The 27,997-nt window shown below is 33.8% G+C and overlaps 1 protein-coding gene across 2 annotated transcripts in view; it reads right to left on the bottom strand.

The window, feature by feature from the left end:
* Positions 1-27,997, bottom strand: part of SMURF1 (SMAD specific E3 ubiquitin protein ligase 1) — a 109,184-nt gene that overhangs the window by 44,858 nt on the left and 36,329 nt on the right. For both annotated transcript variants that reach the window (XM_051999874.1, XM_051999865.1), the window contains exon 2: positions 1,185-1,223. In XM_051999874.1, the coding sequence (XP_051855834.1) occupies positions 1,185-1,223 (39 nt within the window). The remainder of the gene's footprint in view (positions 1-1,184; positions 1,224-27,997) is intronic.

Here is a 27,997-nt window from a genome sequence, read left to right as displayed (position 1 = left end):
ACTCTCCCCATTACTGTAGAGGGCAACATTATCTTCCCAGTTGATCAAATGTCTGAATCCTCATTATCTGTCCCCTTTCTCCACATTCAAGCTTTTATCAAGACCTGATAATTTCTTTTGCAATATCTTTTGAATATGTCCTCTTCTTTTCTAACACTGCTCCTATTGTAGCGCAGACAGTCATCACCTCACACATAGACTACTGCAATAGCCTGCAGATGGTTTTGCCTCAAGTCTTCCCCCTCTCCAATCAGCCACCAAAGTGATTTTTCTTAAAGCTCAGGTCAGATTACTAACTTTATATATCATCAGAATACCTTGTTTACAATATTAGGTTGTCTATCTGTGAAGAAAATGACTACTAAGTAAAAAAAGTCCAATGAAGTTCTTAAGATTAGTATATAAGAAAATCTAAACTTAATAACAACAGTTGGTGACTATTTGGAAAGTAATTTTCTACTTTATAAAAAAAAGATTCATAGTGGATCCCTTTAGCCATCAAGCTTTGCAGATGAATAGGATCCACAGATTTAGAGCTAGAAGTAACCTAAGAAGGCCAGCTACGATTTATTATTCAGCTATGCGGCACATGGTGCGCAGACAACTGGGCCTGAAGTCAAGAACACTTGAGTTCAAATCTAGCTTCAGTCATGTACTAGCTGTGTGACACATACTGTGTCACTTAATCAATGTTAGTCTCAATTTCCTCAATTCTAAAATTGGAGTAATAAGAGCACTTAACTCTCAGACTTGTTATGAGAATCAAATGAAAAAATATTTGCAAAAGCACTTAGTACAATTCCTGGCATGTAGTGGGGACATACGAATGCTTATTTCACTTCTCCTTGCCCCAGGAATATAGTACAATATTTACACAGTATTTGCAGCAAGATTTGAATACAGTTCTTCCTGATTCCAACTCTAGTGCCCTAACCAAAATTCTCTGTGTGTGGAAATAGAAAAGGTTTTTTCCTCTTAGGTTAGTAATCTCTAATCTGCGATTACACGAGAATGAAGTCATGGGTTCTTGTCTAGGCCAGGCTATGTTAGTCCACTCACTAGAGGACAATATTACTGAACACACCCAATGACTTGTTTTAGGCATTCATTTAAAAGGTTTAAAAGTTCAAAAACATATACATGTAAAGAATTCTGTAGGTCAGAAGTAATGGGCGTTTACTTACTGAAGAAGTCTTTCTTTGCAAGGTTCTTGGCACAAAGTACTGAAAAGAACAAGGAAAAAAAAAGAGTTAGCACTTGTGAAACAGATTTCATTAAGACTTTTATTCTACTTTTCTGTAAGAGAAAAAATCAAAAGAAACATTTTTTCTTGTTATTTTCTTTGCAAATATGGTACCATATTAAGCAATACAATGATAAGAAATTCAAAATTTTTTTCTTGACTTCTGATATGAACTATTTAAGATAATGAAACATTACAGTTTAAATTTCATTATGATCTTTTAGAAATCTACAATTTTATTAACAAATATCAAAACACCCTAGGACCTGTGTTAAAAAAAAAAGTTACAATTATTTCCTGCTGCCTTTACTTTTTTTTTTTCTGCCTTTACTTTTACATCTAAACTAACAGAAAAAAGGAAATAAGACACTATACATTGGCACTGTGATTAATAATATGATTTTTGAAATTCAAGCTTTAATGCCCTTATAAAGAAGTGCCAATTGTTATAGTTCTTGATACAGAAAAGTTACACAGATACTTAAAAAATTTTTTCCCTCTGATTTACTATTCAAATTGGCAAACTGATCCAACTTGCCCTCCCATCATTCAGCCAACAGCTCCTTAAATGACAGTTTATATGTGGTTAATACCACTCACTGGCTCTAAGAACTCTCAATCTATACTTCTACCCCTTAGACAATTAAATGTGCAGCACAGTGCTTGATACTTTCTAGGTATTTCAATAAATATGTGTTGATCAATTGGATCTGAATGTCAAGGTCTCTGCCTAGGAAAGCAAGAAAGGAGGAAGAGAACATGAATGATAATAGCTCAAAAAACCAAAAAGCTAGAGTTCTTCTGAATCCTGATTTTGTCATGAACAAGTTGCACCACCTAAAGTAACTCAAGTTTCTTTGGGTCTCAGTTTCTTTATAAGATGAAAGAATTACACTAAGTGAATTCTTCCAATTATAAAATTTTGAGTCTATGACCAAGCATGTATTGAGTGTCTGCTACATGCCATGCACTGTGCTGGATGATAGGGTAAAGAAACCAAGAATAACACAGTCATGCAGTTAAATATTTACATGAAGAATGCCAGATGTAACAGTAGCATGTACTATTTAAATATTTTTATATGTAATACAAAATTAATTCAAGGTAGGTTAGAAAGGAAGGGCACTAGCAGTTAGGGAGATCAGGACATGCAAGTATTTGACATGAGTTCAGGAGACTTTTAAGAGGTAAGCTGAGAATGTATTTTCACCAACAAAAAGACATGGAGGTGGCTGATGAAGCATAATGTATGAGCCACAGGAAGAAGTTTATCTAGAACAGAGTTCACAAGGAGGAATAATGTAAAATGAAACTGTAAAGGTCAGGTACAATCAGAATATACAGAGATTTAAAGGCCAAAGAAGAGTTTAAATTTGATCAAAGGGATGACAAGGAGAGACCCAAGTTGACTGAGTAGAAGAGTAGACCAGTACTTATGGAAAATATTTTGGCAGGTGTGTGGAGAAAAGATTAAACGATAAGAGTTGAGGCAAGAGACCAATCGGCAATCTCCTGTAATAGTCAAGAGAGAAAGTAATACTTTCTAGAAAGTTACAGTACTCAAGAAATTTAGAGAATTGTAAACTATGTCTCGTTTCCTGGTTGTCAGCTGCTACAATTTTCCCTATGATGTGACCTTCCATACCATATGTGCAGTATCTCATATATGTAGTAGAACAATTTTTGCCTTTCTTGTATCACCAGTGTTGAGCATAGTGCCTAATAAATGCATACTAACTAGAAGTTCAAAAAACAAAGCCAAAAACAAACAAACAAACAAACAAACAAAAAAACCCCCAACAACTCATAAGTGAATATGGAGAGAAAAGTTTCAGTTGAATGATTAAGCTGTTAGCCAGAACTGCAGAGGATTTATTAGAGTGAGAGAAGAAACAGAGGCACTAATTAGACTACTTTTTTCCAAGAGTTTAGTTAAAAATTGGAAAGAGAACAATAGAAGATTTAGTGAGGTCTATGTTCTTAAAGGATGGAGGAAACACAGGTATGTTTCTAGGCAGTAAGAGAAAGAGTAGGGAAGAAAGGAAGAAACTGAAAATTAAAGAAAAAACTGAGATAATGATGGAGGTAATCTGCTGGAGATGTGGAGAAGATGCAATCAAGGGTCACCTCATCCGCAGAGACTGTCACTAATGTGTGTGTGTGTGTGTGTGTGTGTGTGTGTGTGTGTGTGTGTGTGTAACCACTACCCCCTATCTCTTGTAAAACATGTCTTTGTCAAAGGACTCTTTTTCCAAGCTCCTCATAATCTGACTCAGCAGAGGAAAAATTAGCAAATACATAATGACCAAACTATATTACTAAAGCATAAGTCTGACCACATCACTTGTTTGTTTTACTTCCAGTGGCTTTCTATTTCCTCAAGCACCACCAACCACCATTATACACACACTATGATCCACCCAAACAGGCTTATTCGCTGGTTCCTCATACCCAACATTCTGGATAATACCTTTTGGATCCCTGTGCCTGTAATGTACTCACTCCTCATCTAATCTTCAAGAATAGCTCAAATTCTATCATTTACATGGGAACTTTTCCAATTCCTTCAGTTTTTAATGTTTGCCTCTCCCCCAAATTACTTTGCATACACTAATCTATATAATAATATTATAGATATTATATAATATATATGTATAATATAATCTATAATAATGTGCATACACACATATAATCTATGTGTAAACATTTTATTTCCTACTCAATACAAGATAATTGAGAACAGGGACTACTACTTCCCTATGTTTATATTACCAGTGCCCAGCACATAAGAACATAAGAACAAATGGACACAATAACATTATCTAATTTAAAAGTTAAGTTGTTAAATTCTATTGTGCTAATCTGAAAGAAACTTAAAAGAATCAAAATGTCTGAGTATAATCTCACCCTTGATCTGTGACTCACACTTCACAATTGCCATGGACATGTATGTAATTTGTTTTCTTTCAGATTTCCTTTTTCTCTTCCTCTCAGCTTTACCCTCAAATGTAGCCAATTCTCAAAGTGTGGATCAGGGTGTCCTGGAGGATCCAGAGACTGCGTAAGGAGGTTTGTGAGGTTAAAACTATTTTTATAATAATACTAAGATTTAAAAATTTCTAATATGGTAAACATCAATAGTTATAACATATATATATATATATATATACACAAAAGCTCTTGGGGGAGGAAGAGGCTCTCAATAATTTTTAAGAGTGCAAAGGAGTCCTGAGACCAAAAAAGAGAACAATACTCTAATTAATATAAAATATTAAATAAAGACAAAATTTACTGAATACATATACCAAAAATTTAATCACCATTTAGATCTTTTGGAATTTCAAGTTTTGTTACCAACATTCTATTATGAAGCTTCAAGTTAGAAAATTTATATTTTTCCAAAACTATAATTAGATATTGTGTTTATGTAAAGTAGCATGGAACCCTCAAGTCTACAACCTAAAAAACAAAAAATAAGAAGCCAGCCTTTAAAAAAAAGAAGTCATGCTATAAGTTACTTTTATTTTAATAAAAAAAGAAACTATAACCTGAGGCATTAACACATTATCCATAAAAGGTCAACATATTTCACTATTGTCAGATAGCCTAAAAGGGCATGATGCCACTAAATTTAGGATGGGTTGGTGATGCTTTTACAAAAATAATAAAAAGCTTTTTATAAAATTAAAAATATGTTTATTATTAAACTATAAATTCTCCTGAAAGAAATGATAAGTTCTAGATTTCTGGGAGAGTAATTTTTAGGTTTTAGAAATTCACTTTCATACTGTGAAGAGAACAAAACAGCATAATGGAATAGAAATGAAGAGAAGGGAGCTGGAGCTTTTAGTTCTGCTCCTGCTTGGGGAGACAGGTTTCTTGATCTTTCTGGGCTTCATTTTCTCCATTTGTAAAAGAAACCAGGGACAATGGCAATACAGGATGACTTAAAAATCTATAATTCTAAGTTAATTCTAAACATAGCTTTCAAATGAATTGTTTGCTCAAATTTAGAATGTAGCCATCTTTCACAGTTACCATTTAACTTAAGGCTCATTATAGTGGAATCTGATCACATCAAGAGTGGCCACTCTTGTATTATATGATTGGACTCTTAAGATCTGCTTATGTATTAAAATTAATTAGGGTCATATTTGAATCCAGTTTAGTTTGTGATTTATAGCCTCCTATTTAAAAAACCTTTTTAAAATACTGAAATAAAAATTATCTTCACCCATTCTGGTAGGTAAGATAACAAAACCAAAACAAATTACTATATGGCAGCGTCATTAGCAAAGTAAATTAAGTGGCATTAAGTCCATCCATATGCAGACCTAAAAACTAAAGAAAACTCTCCAATGATTCTCACAAATAGTGAGCAGTTATTGACATAAGACTGAAAACTACAACAAAGAACACTTAATCTGCATCAGCCCAACTCTGCATTTGCTATGTGATCTTGTGTGAATCTCTTTACTGCTATAGCTCCATAGGTTCCTAATCACATTCTCACAATTTTCTAATGGCAGGATGTGGTAAGATTGAATAAGATGATGCCTGCTGATATGTAAGGTCTATGGAAAATGATTTATATGTAAAAGGCACATTCAAGTAGTAAGATAGGTCTTTATCAGCTACTCCCTCAATGGAGACCCAGGGGCTACAAAAATGTCACTTGTAGTCCTATATGCATGGCCCCCTGATATGGTTTCAGAATATTTTCATCCCAGGAAATATTCCCAATATTGATCTTTGGCTTCCCTTTTTCTCATATCAATTTTGCCCAATGTTGCAAGGTTAAACCTCCCTTAACTACTGCTTTTTTGCATGTCATTACCCTCTCTGTGGCTACCTATAATGGTCACAGTATTAAATTCAAACATCTATTTGACTTACAATGTCCTCTCTAATTTGGCCTTATGCTATATGCAGTTTTTCCACACTCCTGAACAGTTGGCTCCCCACTCCAGTCTACTCACTGATTCCATACATCCCATGCTTACTTTTTCTTCACATTTTCCACATACTAGTCCCAGAAGCAGTATAGATCAATGGAAAATACATTGGCTTTAGAGATAAGATACCATTAATTCAGCCCTTGCCTTTGTCACTTGCTGAAGGATCTCAGATAAGCCACTTAAAACCTTTCCTCTCCCTTGAGTTTCCTCATTTGTAAAATTAGGGACTGGCAAGACAGCCTATAGGGCACCTCCATCAATGTTAAGTTTGAATCTATAAGTCAAAACCCTAAGATCTGAAATGTTCTCCCTCCCACACTTATCTAAAAGCTTATCTTTCAAAGTGAACTTAAGTAAGCTTTCTGATTAATCTATATTCATCCTTTTCTTTTTCTTAAGTACTGCATTTACAAGAGATAACAGTTTACCATTTAATTGTTTTCAAATTGTTTATGGGTAGTAATTTTCTAAGTTCCTTGAGAACAAAGTATCTTTCTCCTGCATTTCTACGGTATCAGAATTGATGATTTGTATAGCATCTTAAAGTTTGCAAAAATACATATAAATCTTATATAAATCAACAATTCTGCAAAGTAGGTGTGATTGGTATTACTATTTCTGTTTTATAGGTTCCCAGAAGAGTAGAATCATTACCTACTAGAGGCTAGTTAGTTTAATATGCTACCACAAGCAATCTTGTTGAGAATCTATAAAGGTAAAAACAAGAACATTTAAGAGCACAACAAAATAAAATTCAGTTTGAATCATCTGTCCTTCTCCCCAATAATTTAAAATGCTTAAACAAAATTTCCATTAATTATAAAAATGAAGATAATTCTTTATCAGAAAGTACTTATCCATGTCCAGTAACTCCCTTTGTTTTATCCCGGAACAAAAATTTCCCCTAATCTGCCAACTCAGAATGAAGGTTTTATTTCTTAAGTTTGTTATGGTCACATTATACTGGATTCTAACTTGCTGTAGTAGTCATCCATCTGACAATTTAGAAGAGGCAAAGTTGAAGATCAATTTTTTGATTATATCAATGAGCAGAATACTTTCTAGTAACATTAAAACAAACTGCAAATAGAAATATATACATATAACATTCTATTATTATCTAATTTCTAATTAGATTAATATCTAATATTATAGAAGACCTATACTATGCCCAAAGTTCCATTTTATTATTTGCTTACTAAATTATATGAAACAAAAAAATTTTTTAAATGCCAATCAATAAACATTTAAGTATCTACTTTTTTTCTAGGCACTGTGCTAAGACAGACCTAAATATACAGAAAGAGGCAAAGATAGTCCCTATCTTCAATAAGTTTGTAATCTTTTTTTGGGGAGGGGAGAGGGGGGATTGGGGCAATTGGGGTTAAGTGACTTGTCCAGGGTCACACAGCCAGGAAGTGTTAAGTGTCTGGGGCCAGATTTGAACTCAGGTCCTCCTGACTTAAGGGCTGGTGCTTTATCCACTATACCTACTAGCTACCCCAATAAGTTTTTAATCTAATGGAGGAAACACTAGGCACATAAATATAAACAAACAAGTTATGTAGGAAAAAAATAGGACATAATTAATAGACTAGAAAGGGTTAAAAAGCTTTCTGTGAAAGATGTATTCAAAGGAAGCCAGTCAGTAAGCAGAGTTAAGAAGGGAGAGTATTCCAGGCATGAGGGACAGTCAGTGAAAATGCTCAGTGTGGAGAGATCAAGTCCCAAAAAGCCAGTGTCAACGTTTGAGAGTAAGATTTTAGTCAAGAAAACCCTATGCACAGTATTGTCGACAGGGTCACAAAGAGTCAGACTTGACTGAACAACTAACAAAAAAAAAGGGAGTAAGGGCTAAGAAGACTGGAAAGGTAAGATAGCTTATGAAGAGCTTTGAATGCCAAACAAAGCATTTTGTATTTGTTCTTAGAGGAAATAGGGAACCACTAGTAATGAGTAGGGGTGAGGTAGAGGGGAAAATGGTCATATCTGCACTTAACAAAAATAATTTTGGTGGCTGAATGGAGAATGGACTGAAGTAGGGAAAGACTTGAGATGGGCAAACCTACAAGCAAGCTATTGGCAGGAGGTGATTAAGAGTGAAGGTAGTCAGAGAAGGGAGTATATCTGAGAAATGTTGCAAAGGTGAAATTGACAGGCCTTGACAATATTTGGGGGAGGTAGGTAGAAGTAAGAGAAAATATAACTTCAAGGATGAGACTCCTAGGATGCAAGTCTGAAGGACTTGCCCTCCACAGGGTTGAGAAAGTAAGGTGTTGCTCTCTACAAGTGACAAGAAAGGTATTGGGGGTGGTGGAGTAGTGGTTTAAAGGTAAAAATGAATTCAATTTTAGACATGTTTAGTTTAAGGTAGCTATGTGAAAGCAGTTGGAGTTGTGAAATTAGGTGTCAGTGAAGAAGCTGGAACAAGAAAGATTTGAGAATTGTCAGAAAGAAATGGTAATTAGATCCATGAGAGTTGATGAAACCACCAAGCAATATGGAGGGAGAAGAGAAAAGGTCCCAGGGCTGGATACATTGCTGTCTCCTAGCAAAGGAGACAGAGGGGCAGTGACATAGCTAGGAGAAAAATCAGAGATTTAGAGAGAAGAGAGTATCAAGAAGGAGAAACTGATCAACAGTATCAAAGATTGCTGAAAGATCAAGGAGAATGAGGACTGAGAAAAAAGTCACTGGATTTGGATTTCACATATATACCTACATGTCCCAAACAAATTTCTGACAATAAAAAAAGGCAAAACTATTTCCACTTTGGGGAGAGGAGTCTTTAACCCTTTAAATTTTTTTAAGGGTCAGGATATGTGATTTCAAGAGTGTAAATGATATAAATGAATTTCAAGTATAGAACTCTACTTACCAAAGTACAATAATTTATTTGCAATGTATTGTGTCAGTTGAGAAATTCAGTGACTAAATTTTATTTAGTCTCTCTGCTGAAATGTGTGACAATCTCAAGGATAGGAAATCACTACTTCAGGGAAGTCCCAAATGAGGAAACTCCCTCTCCCAAAGAGCTCAGTACCTTCTCTGAACTTATAGTTTTTACCACGAAGAGGTGTCCAACACCTAAGCACCCTAAAGTGGCCCAATGTAAGTAGTTGATATTTAATGAAATATATAAATATAAACACATGATATTTTATTTCAAAGTTAAGTCACTCTGTGTCCTTCAGGGTTCCTTCAGCATGGGTCAGTGGCCTCATTTCTAGTTGAGGGTGACATGCCTGGCCTAGACCACAGAGAGGTGAAGGAACCTGCCCAGTCACACATAGAAGGTACCAGAGGCAGACCTTAAACCCAAGTCTTTCTGATTCCAAGGAAGTTTAATGCCCTCTCCTATATATTATCTGCCTCTAGAACTACTAAGACATCTTTTAAAAGCCCCATTAGTATTCTATTTATCTGGGGAGCTAAATTAACCTTTGATGGATGAATCAATATAGGGCTAAACATAAAAATACACTTCTCTGTGATTGTGGATGATTAAGCTATTCCATCTCTAAGCGACAATCACACTGCCCCCCCTTCCCTCCCCCCCCTCTGAAACCAGGTTTCTCCATGGGTAAAATAAAGAAGGCAATACTTTTAAAGTATCTCTTCAGGACAATCTCTATCAACAGTTTATGGGTCTTTAATTAAACTAACAGAATTTTTTTTTAAATTAGAAAAGAACAGAGGTATCAATAGTGCATTTTTATACAATTTTATCAACAGAAATATTTTTCTTCCCAATGTTTTTGTATGAAAAATTAAATTTTTTGAAGGGTCTTTTTACTTCTGAGCACTTTGCAACTAAAATTCTTTAAAAATCAGTATCTACTTAAGATTAGTTATTTGATTCCAGCCCCTGAAAAGTGTTTTTAATTGGATTGCATTTTTCTGTTATATATAACTCCTTATATATCACTCTCTCATCCACATAGCGACATTATAAATGACACTACTTAACTCCAAAGCCACTGTGTTCTCAAACAATTTCCAAGAGAAATTTCCTGACAAGCTCATGGTGACTTTCCAATGGGAACTAATAAACAATTTGTGACTTCAGTTTCCCCAAACTACTGGGAGCTGTTTGCTTCCAGAATTACCAAATTGGTTGGTTGGTCTATACAATTTATGTACATGGTCTATATATATTATGCATATGTATGGTTTGTACAGTTTAGCCAAAATGTGTGATAAGACCATGCTAGCATGTGATACCATATAGTTTTAAAGTCTTGTCTCTGATTTCTGGCTATTCTGTCCTATAAACAGGAGATTCACTTTCTAATTGAATACTGATTAGAGTGAGTTTGAAGGAAAGCAGATTAAATCATGCACTTAAAATGAAAGTCTTAGGTGTCGGATTTGGTTATATAATTGTATGGTTGCATGATTAAAAAACTATTTAAAAAATTCTACAGTTTAAAACTGGACAGAAAGAAAAAAAGTAAGACTAGTTTAAGGCTACTAAGCAAATGAGATCAAGATGAGGAACCAATTTAATAAATCAAAACAACTATTCATTTAGTTATGCTCCTTCATCAAGACAACTGGGCAGAGTGATCAGCTATCTATACAAACATGAGTATTTCAAGTCTCTAAATTTGTATAGTGTTGAAATAAAAATACAACCCACACACTTCCAAGCTAACTCTACAGTATCTATTGCTAATACATGAGTTATTGGTAGAAAACAGAAAATATAAAAAAAGATATAATGATTACATCTTTCAATTATCTTAGCTACCCATCCATACCTACCCAGACAGTTTCTCAGCAGTCCTGGTCCCTAAAAGACAAAGATGCACTCTTGGTATTTCTAGGTAAAATTTGTTTGGCTATTTGTTGATCTTGTTTTTATATTTAAATATCCCTTCCCATCTATACATGTTTACACTAGTTGGATTTACTAAAAATTTTAATGAGTTAAATTCTACAAAAGGGGGAGGGGAAGACAATTGGGTAGGAAAGATAAAGCAATGTTTTGTTATGTTAAAGTCTACAAAATAAAGCAGCTAACAACGAACTTGGAAGATTGTTTTATTTTTTTAGAAATCACATCACATCCAAATGGTTTAATAGCTTTTGTGAAGGATATTTTAATGCCTGAAGCAAGCATTCCTAACTCATTTCTTAGTGCAGTCACTGAAATCAATTCTGCTGCTTCTTTCTATCCTCTGAGCTGGCCAGTAAATGTCCCACTTAGGATTTCCACCGCTGGGCAACTCATGATGGTTCCAAAATGATATTATTCCAAGTTGGGGGTTATTTATGTTCTAGATAAGAGAAAAAATGAGTCCATAAAAAAACTATGTTGCTGAAGGCACTAAGTGTATAAAAATATAATATTTTCAATACTATCCAGAAGATGGAATAAAACACATTTTATTCGGAAATCAAACTGTTAGGACAGGGTTCAATTTTCCTCTATTTTGCTATCTGATATAAAACTTTGTTTTGCTTAAGGGTTTCATTCTTTTTAAAAGTGTAAAATACCAAAAGAAGAAAAAAAAAAAGGTGATAGAAAAAGACAATTTTATACCCTAGGATTTGGAGAGTTGACAGATTATGAACATAGTCAAAGTCAAATAGTCTGTTTTCCCTTCCCCCCCTCCCAATTTAATAATCAATAGCTTCAAATATTTAGAATTGGAAGAATCTTAGCTTAGGACTGAAATTCATGTTGGAGATCCATTTTGTCTATCCCTCTCCCCCCATTCCTCCTATTGAAGATCTGAACTAATTTCTCCATAGTCTAGGCCCAGCATTTTGTCCATAGTATCCTGCCTCGCTTTGTCTCTAGAAAGTTGCTATTTTTTATAGTATCTTCAATATCAAAAAAGCAAAGAAAACATTTCATGATCAAAAATTTAAAGTCAGATTTAAAAAAAAATTCTTAAGAATATTTTAAATTTGTACCACTGAAAGAATATTCTGGACCTGGAGGTGATTAAATATTCTTTTTCCAACTATATCAGAAGTTGGGTTATCACTACTACTTCCAAAAGTCTCTAAGTACAAAATATCAGAAAGAATCCTATTGAAGACAACTAAGTAATTAGCATTTTACACTATTTTGCATTTTTTCTTTTTAGACCTATGGAACAAAAAGAGCCAGTCAGCATTAAGGAATGAAACAAAGCACAATGTCTCAGTAGGAAAGAGATTCTATTTTTCTGAGGCAATTTCAAAAAGACATTATTGTAAATCAAACCACATAAACTACTTGGAAACTCCATCACCAGTTAAATTAACCTAAAATAAAATTAAGTCTGACATAATAAAGATAGAAGTTACATAAAACTATCAAAAGGAAAAAATTTCAAAGAACAAAACAAAGTTAACTGTGTATTTTCATAAATTATTGCAGAGAGCACTGATCAATGTATCTCAGATACAAAAACAAGGAATGTCTAAGATAACTTAACAAATACTTCTTAATACATGTAATTTTACAATGAACTCAAAAATATTTGAAATTGCTTCAAACCTGATTTCCCAGGAAAACAGACTATTTGATTTTGACTATGTTCATAATCTGTCAACTCTTTCCAAATATAAGGGTTTGTCCCTTATTTCAATCTATTCTGTACATTACTGTTGGGTTTCTATTACTTTTTAGTTTTCATCATGTCATTCTCCTACTCAAAAAACTTTTGACACCATGCCTCAGTTGCCTTCTGAACCTGAATATCCTTTGCATGCCTGTCCCATTTTCTGATTAATAAGTTCCTGTGGTCTAACCAATGGGGACTCCATTTTGGGGCTTGGCCCAGCCATCCTTCATTTCTATTATTTTTTACTCCCCAAACTACCAATCCTGCTAGCCCAACCCTCACAACCAGGCCACATAATCTTCCATCCAGTCACCCTGGCTTCCAGGCTGTTTCAAGAACAAGGCATAGCTCCAAGCATTTTTTCTGGCTTTTTCCAGTGCCTGAAATGTTCTTCCTTTTAATATCTATCTCCCAACTTCACTGACTTCAAGTTCCAACTAAAACAAACAAGTCCCATGTTCTATAGGATCCTTTCTCAATTCTTATTAATTTCAATGACTTATATTATTTCTTATTTGTCCTGTATATTGTTTGTTTGTACAATATTTACTTTTCTCTACCATTAGACCATGAATTTCTTGAGGACAGGGACTATCTTCTTTTTTGTATTCCCATGGCTTGGCACTTTAACAGTTAATAGAGGTTTACTGAATGACATTCCAGTGAGGCTTATTTATCCCACAAACATCAAGTATTTCATTTTGGTATAGGACCAATCAGAGAGACAAAAAATTGCTAACAGTTTTGCTTTTTGGGAAATTTACAATTTAATGGGGACTTAAATCACAACATATACTATTACATATTAATTAATACATATATAACACTACAAATAAAGACACAATACTGTGTTGAAAAGGAGGTTTGAATCACCAAAAAAGGTCAGAATCATCAAATAAAGGCATTACTAGAAATATGTCCCACAGGTGTGAGTTTGAGTCCTTTTCTTTTCTTCCTCTATAATGTTTTACTTGGTAATCTCAGCAGTTCCTATGAATTGAGTGATCATCTCTAGGCTGAAGATGTTTACATTCATGTATCTAGACCTATTTTCTAGAGGACCTCTAGTCTTGTATCTCCACCTGTCTGTTGGAGATCTCAAACTGAATGTCCATATATATCCGAAATTCAACATGTTTAAAACCGAACTCATCTCTCTACCCTTCCCATCACCCCACCCCCATCAAATACTCTGCCCTTCCAAACTTCCCTATTAATGTCCAGGGCAGAGGTGTCAAACTCTTATAAAAACAAATAAAAACATAATATAATATAGATAATGTTAATTTGTAGTTTTCCAAGTCAATTTGCAGCTACAGTGATCCATTTCTATTCAAGTTTGAGGTCATTGGTCCAGTGCATTACCCTTTTCCTAGTCATACAGCTCTATTCCCTGACTTCTCTTTCATCCCATACTTAAACATGATGCCAGGGTCTTTGGTTTTACATTACTTGTACATCTCTTTCTTCCCTCTGACAGCTGCCCTGAGGTAGGTTTTCCCTCATCACCTTATACCTACACCATTGCCACAGACTGGTGGTACGGTTTTCCTGCCACAAGTCTTTCCCCACTCTGGTCAATCCTCCCCTCAATGGTCAGAGACGCTTCTCAAGAGCAGCTTTTACCATGCCACTCTCACCCCCCTACTCAATAAACTCTACTGGCTACGTGTTACCTACAGGATCAAACTTAAATCTTCTCTCTGGCCTCCCAAAGTCCATATTCTCCCCCACACCAGTTTTCTTATACACTAAACCCCACCCCATACTCTTTAATCCAATGACTCTGGCTTCACTGTTGCTGGAATAGGACACTTAAATTTTCAACTCCAATGTATTTTCAATGGCCACCCTCCAAGCCAGGACTGTTCTCCCTTATCTCTTCCTCCAGACTTCCTTCAAGTCTTAAGACAATGGAAAGGGCACTGAATTTTGCATATGAGTTCAAGTCTTGCTCCATCATTTACAACATTGGCAACTCCTCTGGTCTCAGTTCCCTCATCTGTAAAATAAGGAAATTGGACTAATAAAGGGTCAGAGGATATGACCAGACAATATTCAGATGAAGAAATTATCAGTATTTGTAGCCATATGAGAAAATGCTCTAAATCACTATTGATTAAAGAAATGCAAATTAAGACAACTTTGAGATACCACTACACACCTCTCAGATTGGCTAGGATGGCAGGAAAAGATAATGACGAATGTTGGAGGGGGATGTGGGAAAACTTAGATATTGATGCATTGTTGGTGGAACTGTGAATGGATCCAACCATTCTTGAGAGCAGTCTGAAACTATGTTCAAAAAGTTATCAAACTACAAACCCTTTGGCTTAGCAGTGTTACTATTGGGATTATATCCCAAAGAGATCTTAAAGAAGGGAAAGGGACCTGTATGTGCCAAAATGTTTGTGGCAGGTCTCTTTGTAGTGGCCAGAAACTGGAAACTGAGTGGATGTCCATCAGTTGGAGAATGGTTAAATAAATTGTGGTATATAAATGTTATGGAATATTATTGTTCTGTAAGAAATGACCAGCAGGATGATGATTTCAGAGAGGCCTGGAGAGACTTATGTAAACTGATGCTGAGTGAAGTGAACAGAACCAGGAGATCATTGTACATAGCAACAAGATTATGTGATGATCAATTCTATGGCTCTTTTCAACAATGAGATGATTCACGCCAATTCCAATATACTTGTTATAGAGAGACCCATCTGCATCCACAAAGAGGACTGTGGTGACTGAATGTGGACGACAACTTTGTATTTTCACCTTTTTTGTTGTTGTTTATTTACTTTTTGTTTCCTTTCTCATTTCCCCCCTTTTTGATCTGATTTTTCTTGTGCAGCATGACAAATCTACATATTAATAAAAGCATCAGATAAACCATGAAAAATTAAAATCTAAAAAAATGAAAGATGAGAAAAATTTGTAACTAAACAGGTGAGAAATTTCAGAATTATGGACTAAAAAGTATAGTTTGCAGTCAGGCTGGTAATTTCTGAACTTTCCACGATATTTCTCTCCATCTCTAAATATACATCATGTTCCCAACCAGGAGTCTCCTTTTAATAGTAAAGATCCATACTGCCAATGGCATGGCAAAGCAAGAATGTTTACAAATGGAAACCCAAATGATGCTGATTCCACTGTCATGAAGACTGAAATTTATTGTTCTTACAAAATTGCAAAGTTCCTTTCTACTAAGGTTAGCAGTTTTCAAGTTTTAGTTAAGATATTCTTTGTTTTATGCTTAGAAAAACACCACAATCAGACTAAATATTTCATAAAAATTATTAAAGGAAAACTTTCATGAGACAACAAAACTAGTAATGGAAAAAAAGAGTAACTAGAATTATAATTGCTGAAAACAAATATTTACTACTAATTAATGATACTTTTCCCTAAAATCAGTACATTTAGATAATTGGTATAAACTATTATCTCAAAGTATTTCAATGTATTACTGATGTCTTATGTTGTGCATGCTATGTTTTAATTGCTACATCAAAAGGCATTTTTATGCATATGAGCCAAGTACTTATAGTACTATATTCACTACTACAGCCATTTATCTTATAGTATTCATATATATATATATATATATATATATATATATATGTATATGTATATATATATGTATATGCATATGGATAATACATATATAATATGACATGTTAGTGGTGTAGTTGGATAAAGCTTCCTGGCCTGGAGTTAAGAAAACTTGTCATCATCTTAAATTCAAGTCTAGCTGTATGATCTCGGGCAAGTCATTTCACTCTCTTTGCCTTAGTTTTCTCATCTGTAAAATAATCAGAAGAAAATGGTAAACCGCTCTAATATCTCTGCTAAGATAATCCCAAATGGGGTCATAAAGAATCAGACATGACTGAAATGACTTAACAACAACAAATATATAATATAGATTTACAATATACAAGATAATAGTTGGGCACTGAATAATTTAGAGTAAATGTAAATAGCAACTGTTTGTTTTAGCTAGAAATCCCTAAGGGTTTTCTCCTCCCAGATATATTTATTTTTTTGGGACTAGATAGGTAAAAGAAGCCTTTTTCTGCCTCTTTTCTCACCTAGTCTTCATTACTGATTATGTGGGGGTGGTCTCAGTTGAACAGAGACTTATTAAAGACTAACTTAGTTTTAAAAGGCCAAGGTCTCTCACAGCATCCAGGGACATTTCCAATAATCCCGAGCTATAGATCTATTATCTTGCCACTGAACCCAGATGGCTCTGGAGAAGAAAGTAAGGCTGGTGACTTTGCATAGCCTTCCTCACTTAAATCTAATTCCCCAATTACGCAAATCATCTCCCAGATATCATGGTTCTTTTTGAGAACAAAGAACAAATAACAACCACTTAGTACGGATGGTATCAGACCTTAATTTCTTATTCATGTTTGCATATTTTCCTTGAAGCCTTACCATTATAGTAGAACCTGCTGGAGTTTGCATTCTACTGACATACATAGCCATTGAGAATCCAGTCATATTGACTCCACAACAAGGAGCGCTAAAATAGAATGCTTGTGGATCCCAATGGTGTGGGAAAAAAATCTCGGACCTTACTAATTCCAAAAAAAGGTGACCCAGAAAAATAACAACTACTACCAACCTAGATACTAACTCTTCTATCTATCTATAAAAAAAATCTTTATGACATTTATCTATACACAAATGGAGGGCACTTGTGAAGATATTAGTATGACCAGAGCAGACTTCTGCAGAAAATAGTCAATGATATACTAGCTCTTTACAATTCCATAAATGACTGAAAGATGTAAAGAATATGCGATGTTATTGTGCTTAATGTTTGTTGATTAAGAAAAAACCCACATTCAATGATGTAGATCAAACTATTGCCTCACAGGCTCTTTTATAATAAGGTATCTTTCATATTTATAATAAGATTATTCAAGATTTCCTAGGAGATGGAACAACAGAAATAAATCTGTCCAATGACCTTCTGATAATAAGCATAGATGAAACATAAAACAGAGAGGTAATTTGCTCCCCCAAAAGCATCTGTCACCATGAAGAAGATACAGCAAAATCAAGGTCAAGGAGGTCTTCACTTTAGGTTCTCCTGTTTGTAGAAGGTATTCTGCAGACTACATTAACCCCAAAGACACTGCAGACTGTAAAGAGCCGGAACTTTGGAGAAGTACACTTGAAACAAGGATACTAACAACAAGGTGTAAATTCAATGTAATTGATGAGACTGATGGTTCCCTAGTATACATATGCTTAGTATTTAGCATGGTGATGTAATGGTTCTCTAATTCACACATAATCAGTATGCTGTAATGATGTAATTGTAATAGGGTATTTAAGGACTGAGAAGGACTGGAAATGAGACATTACATTTTTGCCCGGTCTCATGGTGGCTCTCCTGCCTTCATCACTTCTCCACTAAGACCAAGGACGCGGGCTGATCTCGAGGTCCCCCAGAAAGCTAGCCTGAACATTATAGCAGACATTTTCTGAAAAAAAATCTGTAATAACTCAAAGAAATATGAACTATTCGTCCACACCAAAAACACCAAATTAATGAAAAATGTCTAGACCCCAGATTTCAACAAGCATTTGGATGAATACCCTATAGAGCTGGTTCAAACGTATGCTTATAAACGTATGCATATACAGACAATGAACCTGTCCCAGAGTTGAAAAGAAAGGAGTAGCCTGAATTGCCTTTTTATAATTACAAAGTATTTTTATTAATCCCAAGCTTCCCCAAATAGCAAAGGCCCATCTTTTCAATACAAACATTTTAGTGGAATTAATGTTTGAAGTGAGTCTTAGAACATTACTGTCTCTAAAGGACTAAAGTAAAGCAATAGCAAAGGTGTGTGGTGGATGTGAATAGGATGCAACATATATAACCAATGAGGAACTCCAAAGAACAGTAGTGAAGAATATCATTAAGTAATTACATAAAAGAGACAACAGGTGGTCACTCAAGCAAAGAAAGGCATAAGAGATAGCAAGATCTCTCTATTTATCCTTTTCTGATGAAAATGGTTTTAGTCTCAAGAAGGTGCTGGCCAGCAATATTCCCTATATAAAATGATTTCTTAAAATACTAATCTTCCTTATACCTGCCCCTGCCCTCCCAGAACTAGTGCAAAATTGATACTCTACTGGAAAAGGCTGTAGTTGGAATCCTATTTTCAGATTACCTACAAGAAATAGGATGTAGTCAATCTAGACATTTAATTTGTAATACAAAAAGTCAAGTTATCAGAATTTATAGATTTAAAGGACTTAGAGACCTAGAAGTAATTTAGTACCACCTCTCCTTTTATAGAAGAGGAAACGAAGCTGAGAGAAATAAAAAGTCTCCAGAGGACTCGCAGCCAATAAATAAGTGGTAGTAGAGGGAGAATTCAAACCCAGATCTAAATCCTCATCCCTTTTTATTACTGTGCTTTCTACTACACTGTCTACCATTGTTTCCTTAAACTCAACAAACTTTATACTATTAGAGAATTCCTGTGCTTATTTCCATGTAATATTTTATATAAATACTTTTATTATATGCAAATTCTTTTTTTAAAGGGAAGAGACTATGCTAGCCTAATAATTTTTCCAATATTCCTATCAGGGTGCCATGATTATAAAGATGATTATTAAAACAATACACAAAACCCCTCCCCCAAATTCTACAGCCACCTAACAAGTTTAAAACAGCAAATTATTTTTATACTTCTCAAAGTAAAAGCCATGTTTCAGACCTCAAAATAATAAGAAAGTGAATTTTCAGTAAATGTGAATGGAGAGAAAAACTAGTAAGCTTTTCTAAAGCAAACCACAAAGACTGGAGTGGAGGGGAATCTCCAAAATCAACTCTAAACAAAAATGACAAATAAGAAAAGAACCATACATGAACACTGAAACATTCTCTTTAAATTACTGTGTTTATATTTAGTTTAAAAATATTTACAGAACACCAAGTAGATAAAGATAGAAATTTCATTTGCACACCAAGACCAAGGAGTTATTTTCTCTTCTCACCTTCCTACCTTGAAGGCTTAGGTTTTAAACATTTGGATCAGTATTCCTAAAATGATCTCTTTCAGAAATATTCTGTACTACTGTTGAGATAAAGGGGGAAAAGAACTCCATGTTTTAAAAAGCACTAGCTAACTTAAATCTTAAGTTCTCTCTCTTTGGCACAAGCAGATTTTAGGAGGCTCCCTTCTTAATTCTAAATGTTCAAAAAGTAATCTCATCTTTAGGCCAATCATCTTAAGTTATAAATATAAGGTTTTGTAAGATTATGAACCACATAAAAATACACCAGTCCCTTCTCCTTAAGTGGAAGTTCTTCTCTTTTAGTAGACTTCTATTCTAAGTTAAGCTTACCCTCTTCTCCAACACTTTGGTCACCTTGCTATTTGATCTTCTAGATGACTAGATGGGGTGGCAGCTTGATATGGTAAACAAAATGAGGGACTGGGGGATTTGGAATCAATCAAAAAGACCTTGGTTCAAATCCCTCCTCAGACATTTACTTACTTGACAACTCTTTAATAAATGACTATGTTAAGACTAGAGTAATTAAGAGTGGTTGTTGAAAGGGCTCAGAAAAGACAACCACCTCTGAGCAAATTATTTAAGTTCTCTCTCCACTTCCTCATTTATATAATGAGCAGGTTAGAAGACCTCTAAGGTCTTTCCCAACTTTATATCTATAATCCTAAAAATCTTGAGTCAAGCTGAGCTATACTTGTAAGCTAGCTCTGCTGTTCCTCTCAGGAGTAAGTGTATCCTATTTTCCATTGCCTCTCAGAGAAATCATTCTTTTTCTGAGCACTCCCAGTCTGCAGAAAGACTCTTGCTGGCTTAGTTATTAACCCATTCACAACTGAATCTTTTTTTAAAAAATCTTATTTTTATTGATATCTTTTGTTTTGACATCATCTTAATTTCTGAAATTCTTCTTCTGAAATTCAAATAGTCATCCTTTGTAACATAATCTTAAGAAAAGTTCAGCAAAAAACACAACCAACAAATTTACCATGAACAAAATGTCACACTATAAGTTATATAGACTTTGACAAAGAGGAGAGGGGAGGTACATTTTTTCAACTTTTCTCCAGGGTCCAAGTTTTGTTATTATATAATATTTGTTAATATTTGTTAATATATAATAATTGTTAGTATATATATGTATATATAATAAAAAATAAACATTTTGGTTTTTTTCATTCCACTCACAATGTAGTCATTGTATACGTTGTTGTCTTTGTTCACCTTATTTCAGACTGTTTCAGTTCATATAGTTCTTCCTAAGCTCCTCCAAATTCTTCATTCTTCAATACTTCTTTATGAAATAATAATATTTCAGTATACTTATATGCACAATTTGGATACATATTCCTCTGACTCAATGTGGCAGAAGGAAAATGCCAGTTATTAAGTTATGAGTTCAAATCCTGCTGTGGTCACTACCATCTTTGTGGCCTTAGGCTAGTCAATTTGCTAACCCGTCTTATGGCTAGATTTGACAGATTCAAGAACTGTGATCACTAGAAAGACAAACAACCTATGACTGATGATAAAGCTTGCTACCCAGCTCCTGACAGAGATTATGGACTCAAGATACAGAATCGGACATATTTTTAGATATAGTGGCAATTTATTTGGTTGACTATACATACTTGTCCACCCTCTTCCCCCGAAGGGTAGAGGACAAGAAATTTAGGTAAGAAAAGACAGATGATATAGGAGACCAGAAAAGGAAAAGGAAAAAAGAGAACTGTTGAAACATCCCTTTTTTTTTTTTTTTTTTTTTAATGCAGAGAACAGAATGGAAGGTCAGAATGAAATAACACACAAGTCGACCAGTTTTGAAAACTACAGAATCAACTTATATACTTAAAAAGAAAAATAAGCTGTACATACAGAAATTTGCAGTTTCATTTATAATCCTCTTTTTCTATATTATGTATATGGAACTTATCTTGTAAAAATGAACAGCTCTGATCAACCAAGATAAATGCTATCCATTTCTTGACAAATATACTATATATGCAGAATGATCCACATTTTTGGACATGGATATATGAGAATTTGTTCTGCTTGACTAAGCATATGTTATAAAAGTTTTGATTTTTTTCAGAGAGTGAATGAGAAAAAATGCCTGTTAACTGAAAAAAAAAATTAAATCCAGAATAAGACATATTTTTGGACATAGCCAATGTAGGAATCTGTTTTGTTAGACTATTGAGATTTTGTCAGAATTTTTGTTTTTACTGTTTGGGCAGTAAAAAGGGCAGTGGCAGTAGGAAGGAAAGATATCTTGCAAAAACATATAATTGAGCAAATGAAAGAATAAAATAAAAGAAGGGGCTGGCTTAGACTCTCAGGACCTTTCTAATTTTGGTCTTATGATCTGCAATCAATCAGCCAATTCTTCAGGGGAAAAAAAAGTGCTTCTATTAACTTTTTGTTATTCTCATATCTATGGAAGCTTTCTGTCTTTGACTTACTGTTAATATATGCCTCAAAGTGGGATATCTAGTTCAAAAGTTAATGGACTTTTTAATCACTTTCTTAGCATAATTCCAAATTGCTCTCCAAAATGACTGAATCAATTTATATTTCCACCAAGAGTGTCTATAACTGCACCTAAGTAGTCTTTTCTCAGCCCTTCCAACAACTAATTTACTCAAATAAAATGCTTTAGATTTTAACATATAAAGCAGTCATTTAATTTAAATAACAAAAAGAACTTTAAACTTCATATTCCCCCAATAAGCTTGAATAGACAAGATGAATAGCAAAACAAAGTGGAAGGGATTCTAGTGAAAAAACTGCATCTATTAAAAAGTGAAAAAATAAGATGCAACCACCAAAAGAAATATAATAATTACTTACTGTTCCCCCCATTCCATGACCACTTCAAAAATCTGTTGTCAAAATATGCTTAAATTTAAACAACATTGTGGAAAACAGGTGAGTTAGCAATGAAGCTGGTTAATATCTTCACTCTGACATTTTGGTTAAACTATCACTTTCCTTTTATTATTTTTTTTCATTTGAAATAAAGGTACCTATGACTTTGATATTCCATTTTCCAGACTCAGTGGCAGAAAAGCAAGAGTAAAGGGAAAGAAAAGCTATGTACTATATTCAAATAGATTTTCTATGTTTTGTTAATACTATAAGGGTCTTCTAAAAATCCATTTGAAGCATTCATTAAAATGTAACAAGGAACTAATCAACAATGACATTAAATTACTGCCAAATAACCAGAGCCCTACAAAAATTTAATACAAATTCTAAACAATTTTTGTGGTATCATTCCTGAAATGTTTATGCAAGCAATATCTTATGCCAAAGCCAAATTGTGTTTATGATTTATTTTTTCTCAGTTTTATCAGTCTTTTAGAAATGATTTTTAATTTAAAACTCAAATGTACTCCAAATTCCTTAATTATGAACTGATTAAAATTAGATCAGTTAAAATAAAATGACTAAATATTGATTAGCTACAAGACAAATGTACCAAGGTACTTTATAGTCTAGAATTTGTTTTAAAAAATAACAGAGTCTAGGCACAAAGGTTAAGCTTTGAGTTTCATCAAAAATTCAATACAAAGTATGTCTGAACTATACAAATGAAACAAATTTCTCTAGGTAGCACAATGAATAATAGGTTGAGCCTTAAGTCTGGAAGGATTGTCATTTAACTTCTGTCTGCCTCAGTTTCCTCAAATGTAAAATGAGGATAATAATAGCACTTTCCTTCCAGGGATTTTGTGAGGATAAAATGAGATAATAATACTTGTAAAATGTTTTGTAAATCTTAAATTACTATATAATTGCTAGCTATTATTATTACAATGTTTAGTAAATAAAATCAAAAATGAAAAATCAACATCTAAGCAGAAAACTAAATTCTCTTATTCAGAAGCAAAAAATAAAAGTGAAGGAACTCTGCCCTCCCTCACTCCTATGGAGATACTAATCAAAAGTTATTTGTAAAATATAGTGATATTCAAGCTTATAGATAAAAAATGAAACTATGAAGGTAGAGGCAGATAGCTTCTTTATATCAATCAATCAAGTAGCATTAACTATCTACTTATAACAGTACATAGCAGTGCTAGATGTGGAAGCTATTAAAAATAAGAAAATCCTTTGACTTTTTCAGTAGTTTATAAGGGGAGGGGAAATGAATACGACAGCACAAATATATACATATAAACATAAGTATAATAACGGTATATAGAATAAATAAATACAAGGTAGTTAGCAGGAATAAAGAGCTCCAGCAGTTGGGAAGGGCGTTAAAAAAGATTTCACATAGAAAGGGGAACCTCCTACAAAGTACTGAACTTGGAAGGTATTCAATACATTTTTTAAAAATTGAATTAAGAAAAGTTTGTAAGATTTGACTTCAGACTAATCCCATGACCTCATCTTGAAGTTGGAATCTAGATTCATAGTGATTGAAGAACAAGAAGCAACAGAAAAATAAAAAAGGGCTAGAATTTTACTAGAATACATAAGAAGCAGAATTTAATGGAGAAAGATGATCAAGATGGTCTTCCAGCTCAAAACTATGAAACCTACATCTATAGCAAAAGAAAAAATCTAGAGAAATTCTTTGAACAGCTCAACAAGACCTTCCAAATTAATATACTTTGTTACTTGGTGACTTCAACACAAATATGGAAAGAGAGAAGAATTGTGAAAAATGTTGAAAAATATAGTTTGGTATCAGAAATAAAGAGAATCAAGATTTGTAGACTACAGAGAATTCCTCATATTCACCCAGCATGAAAGTTTTCTTTGAGAAAAGAGTTGAGAGGTGGCTGAACACCAGATACCAAAACATACACACACACACACACCACAAGTCATTCCTGAATCAACTGCTTATATAGGAAAAAAGGAATGAAAAACAATAATGGAAATAAGAAAAATATGGTAAGCAATCAAAACACAACCTGACCTATTTAAATAAATACTGAAAGAGGGGATATGGGTGGAGAAAATGACATCAATGTAGGCTATTACAATTTAATACAGAAGCTCAATCTAAGTAAATCAACTGTCACAAATAGGAAGACCAGCAGTGCCTAATATTGCCTTAGTTATAAAACACTTTCCAAGTGGAAGAGATATAGCAGCCAATAACAACTTCTTTTGAAGGATGGAAGAAGAGCAGGATCTGTATCAATTCATAAAACAATGAGAAATCACCAAGGAGAAAGTTTGTTTAAAGACTTGGCAAAAGACTCAATTAAGCTAAGATATTTGAAGGTACTTAAAAAAAATTTGAAGGTAAAAAAAAAAAAAGACAAACAATGTGGAAAGGATTAGTTTAGCAAAATTTTTTCACCATCAAGAACAGTGTAGTCTCTAATATCACAGTTTTGGATGGTCTTTTACAGGAAGTAGAAATAGAAAGAAAATTCAGATGGATAAAACAAATGAAATAGAGCAAAAATACAAGAGAAAGAGTCTGCTAGAACTGATACAATTTTGAGAGTGGAGATCAGTTTTCATGGCAATTAAAAGAGCTACTGATACCAAAGGTATGTAAAATTCCAGACCTTGTTATTAAAAAAAATTCAACCAACAATATGTTAACAATTATTGACCTATGTGCTCACTTTCTCATCTATATAAGATATTTATGAGAACAATACACATGCGTACACACAGGAAGAAAGAAAAGTGAAAGAACAAGGAGAATGGAAGAAAGAAGCAAACGAGAAGAAAGACAGAGACAGTGAAAGGGAAAGAAGAAAGAAAGAGAAATAAAATGCCAATTACATGCCTTCTTATAAGAAAATAATTAAATGATCAATTGCTACTTCTTGTCAACACTGGCTTCAAATATCTCAATTAAAAGTCATTTTAAATTTCTTTCCACTTGCCTACTTTCGTAAAAAAAGGAGAAACTGATTTTCTACAATACAACTTCAAACTTGTTTTTGCTTTTTATCACAAACACCAAAAAATTGTCACCATACTTTTTCAAAGGGGAGAAAAATCTAACCTATGTTATTTTTTTAAATGAGGTAATGAAAAGAACTAACTTTACTACAAGAATAAAGCAAATAATATACTTCTACCCCAAACCTGAAATTATACACTTATTCAAGAGAAATTCTTGATAACAAACTCACTTGAAAAAATTGAGGTTGACAGATGGATACATAAAAGACATTTAAAAAAAATAACAAAGTGGTATTTTCAAGTATCTCCAGTCTCATCCTTTATTGATTCATTTTCCTTTTACGTTGCTTCTGGGTGTATACACAGAATTTTTGCCTAGATCCATAACATACAAAGATCAGTAATGAAGAAAACCCACGTCAAAAGTGTGGTGGTCTATGAGATTTATAATAAATGTACCAAAACAAAATGCTCTGTAAAGAAATAAAGAACTTAAATAGTTGGAAGAATATTTAGTACTCATGGCTAAGTTTTGACAATAGAATAAAAAAAACCCTGACATTACCAAGGTTACTTTTAATGATATACTGATCTAATAGTTAAGAAATATTTTATAGGACTTGATAATATAATAACAAAGTTCATTTGGGGAAACGAGATCTGACATATCAAAAGAAATGATGAAAAGAAGCAGATTTACGAAGTAAAGTAAGGGTGGGAATAGGATTTCCAGATCTCAAGTTATATTAGTAGTATTATATCAAAATCGTCTGGTATTGGTTTAAACAAAAATAGATCAATAGAATAGACAAGGGGAAATGAGGGAAAAAATGGAATTCAATAACTCAATGTTTGATAAAATGGAAAAAAACAAATTACCTGGGAAAAAACTCCTTACTTAATTACAAACTCCTAGGAAAACTGGAAAGCAATCTGGCAGAAATCAGAGATAGAGTAACACCTTACATTATGATCTACAATACATTTTAAATGACCTTAATACTGGAGATCTGATTATAAAAATATTAAAAGAAAAGCAGAGCCTATATCTCTCTCTCCCAGATGTGGGTAAGAGATATTCTTAACCAAATCAAAGAACAGAGGCAATTACAAAAGATAATATAGATTAACTTTGATTACACGAAACTGAAAAGTTTCTCCACAAACAAAATAAATGCATCTAGGACAAAAAGGTTAGTAGTTGAATGTGGAAAAAAAAATTTTTGTATCAAATTTTTCTGGTACTGTTGGCATATATGATCAGTAGCCATTTTCCAATAGTTAAATGGTCAATGGAGTCAAATAGTTCTCAAAAGAAAAACTGCAAAGTATTCACAACCACAGGAAAGAATGCTCCAAATTAAAAAAAAAAGAAAAAGAAAAGACATATAAATCAAAACAACTCTGAGGTTTCATGGCATCCCCTGCATATTGGCAAAGATGGCAAAAAATTTTTACAAAAATCAAAATTAGAGGAGTTGTGGAATAATAGGCACACAAATTTACTACTGGTGGAACTGAGAAATGGAACCATCATTTTGGAAATTAATGTGGAATTATGCAAATAAAGTGACTAAAACATCCATACTTTTTGGCTCCAACATTCCATTACTGGGATTATATTTCAAGAAAGTCATACAGGGGCAGAAGATGGTGCAATGAATAGAGCACCAGCTCTGAAGTCAGGAGGACCCAAGTTCATATCTGACCTCAGACACTTAACACTTCCTAGCTGTGTGACCCCAGACAAGTCACTTAACCCCAATTGCCTCAGCCAAAATAAATAAATAAAAACCAAAGTAAAGGAAATGAGAATAATGCAAGACTATTCAGAATAAACTAGAAAACATAGGAGGAAATGTAATAATACACTCCAAAGAATAACAGTTCAGCATAAATCCTAGGTTGATCTACTCTGCAAACGTGAGCTTAAACAAAAATGAAAAAGGATGGATTTAAAACCACAAGGAAGTGTTTGAAAAATCTACACAGCAAGAAGAAAAACATGACAGCAAGGAAAATAGTTAAGAAATTTCTTTCTAAATATACACAAGAAGACAGGCATGAAGGCAGAAGGAAGTTAACAGTGAAGAGGCTCAGTCCCTGGGCATAATGGACTGAATCTGGTGACAATCTGCCTACAGGGGCATTGATTTTTTTGTTTCGTTTTTGTTTTGGGGGACTACATGACAAGGGAGTGTCCATAAAAGGAGCCAGATGCAGGGGAACAGAAAGGAGTATGTGGTGCACCAGGATCAAATCTAGAGTTGTCAATGAAAAGATGTGGTGTC

This window comes from Antechinus flavipes, chromosome 1 (genome assembly GCF_016432865.1).
Source record: "Antechinus flavipes isolate AdamAnt ecotype Samford, QLD, Australia chromosome 1, AdamAnt_v2, whole genome shotgun sequence".
Taxonomy (NCBI): domain Eukaryota; kingdom Metazoa; phylum Chordata; class Mammalia; order Dasyuromorphia; family Dasyuridae; genus Antechinus; species Antechinus flavipes.
Note: the sequence above shows the minus strand (reverse complement) of the source record. Positions and strands in the feature narration are given on the sequence as shown.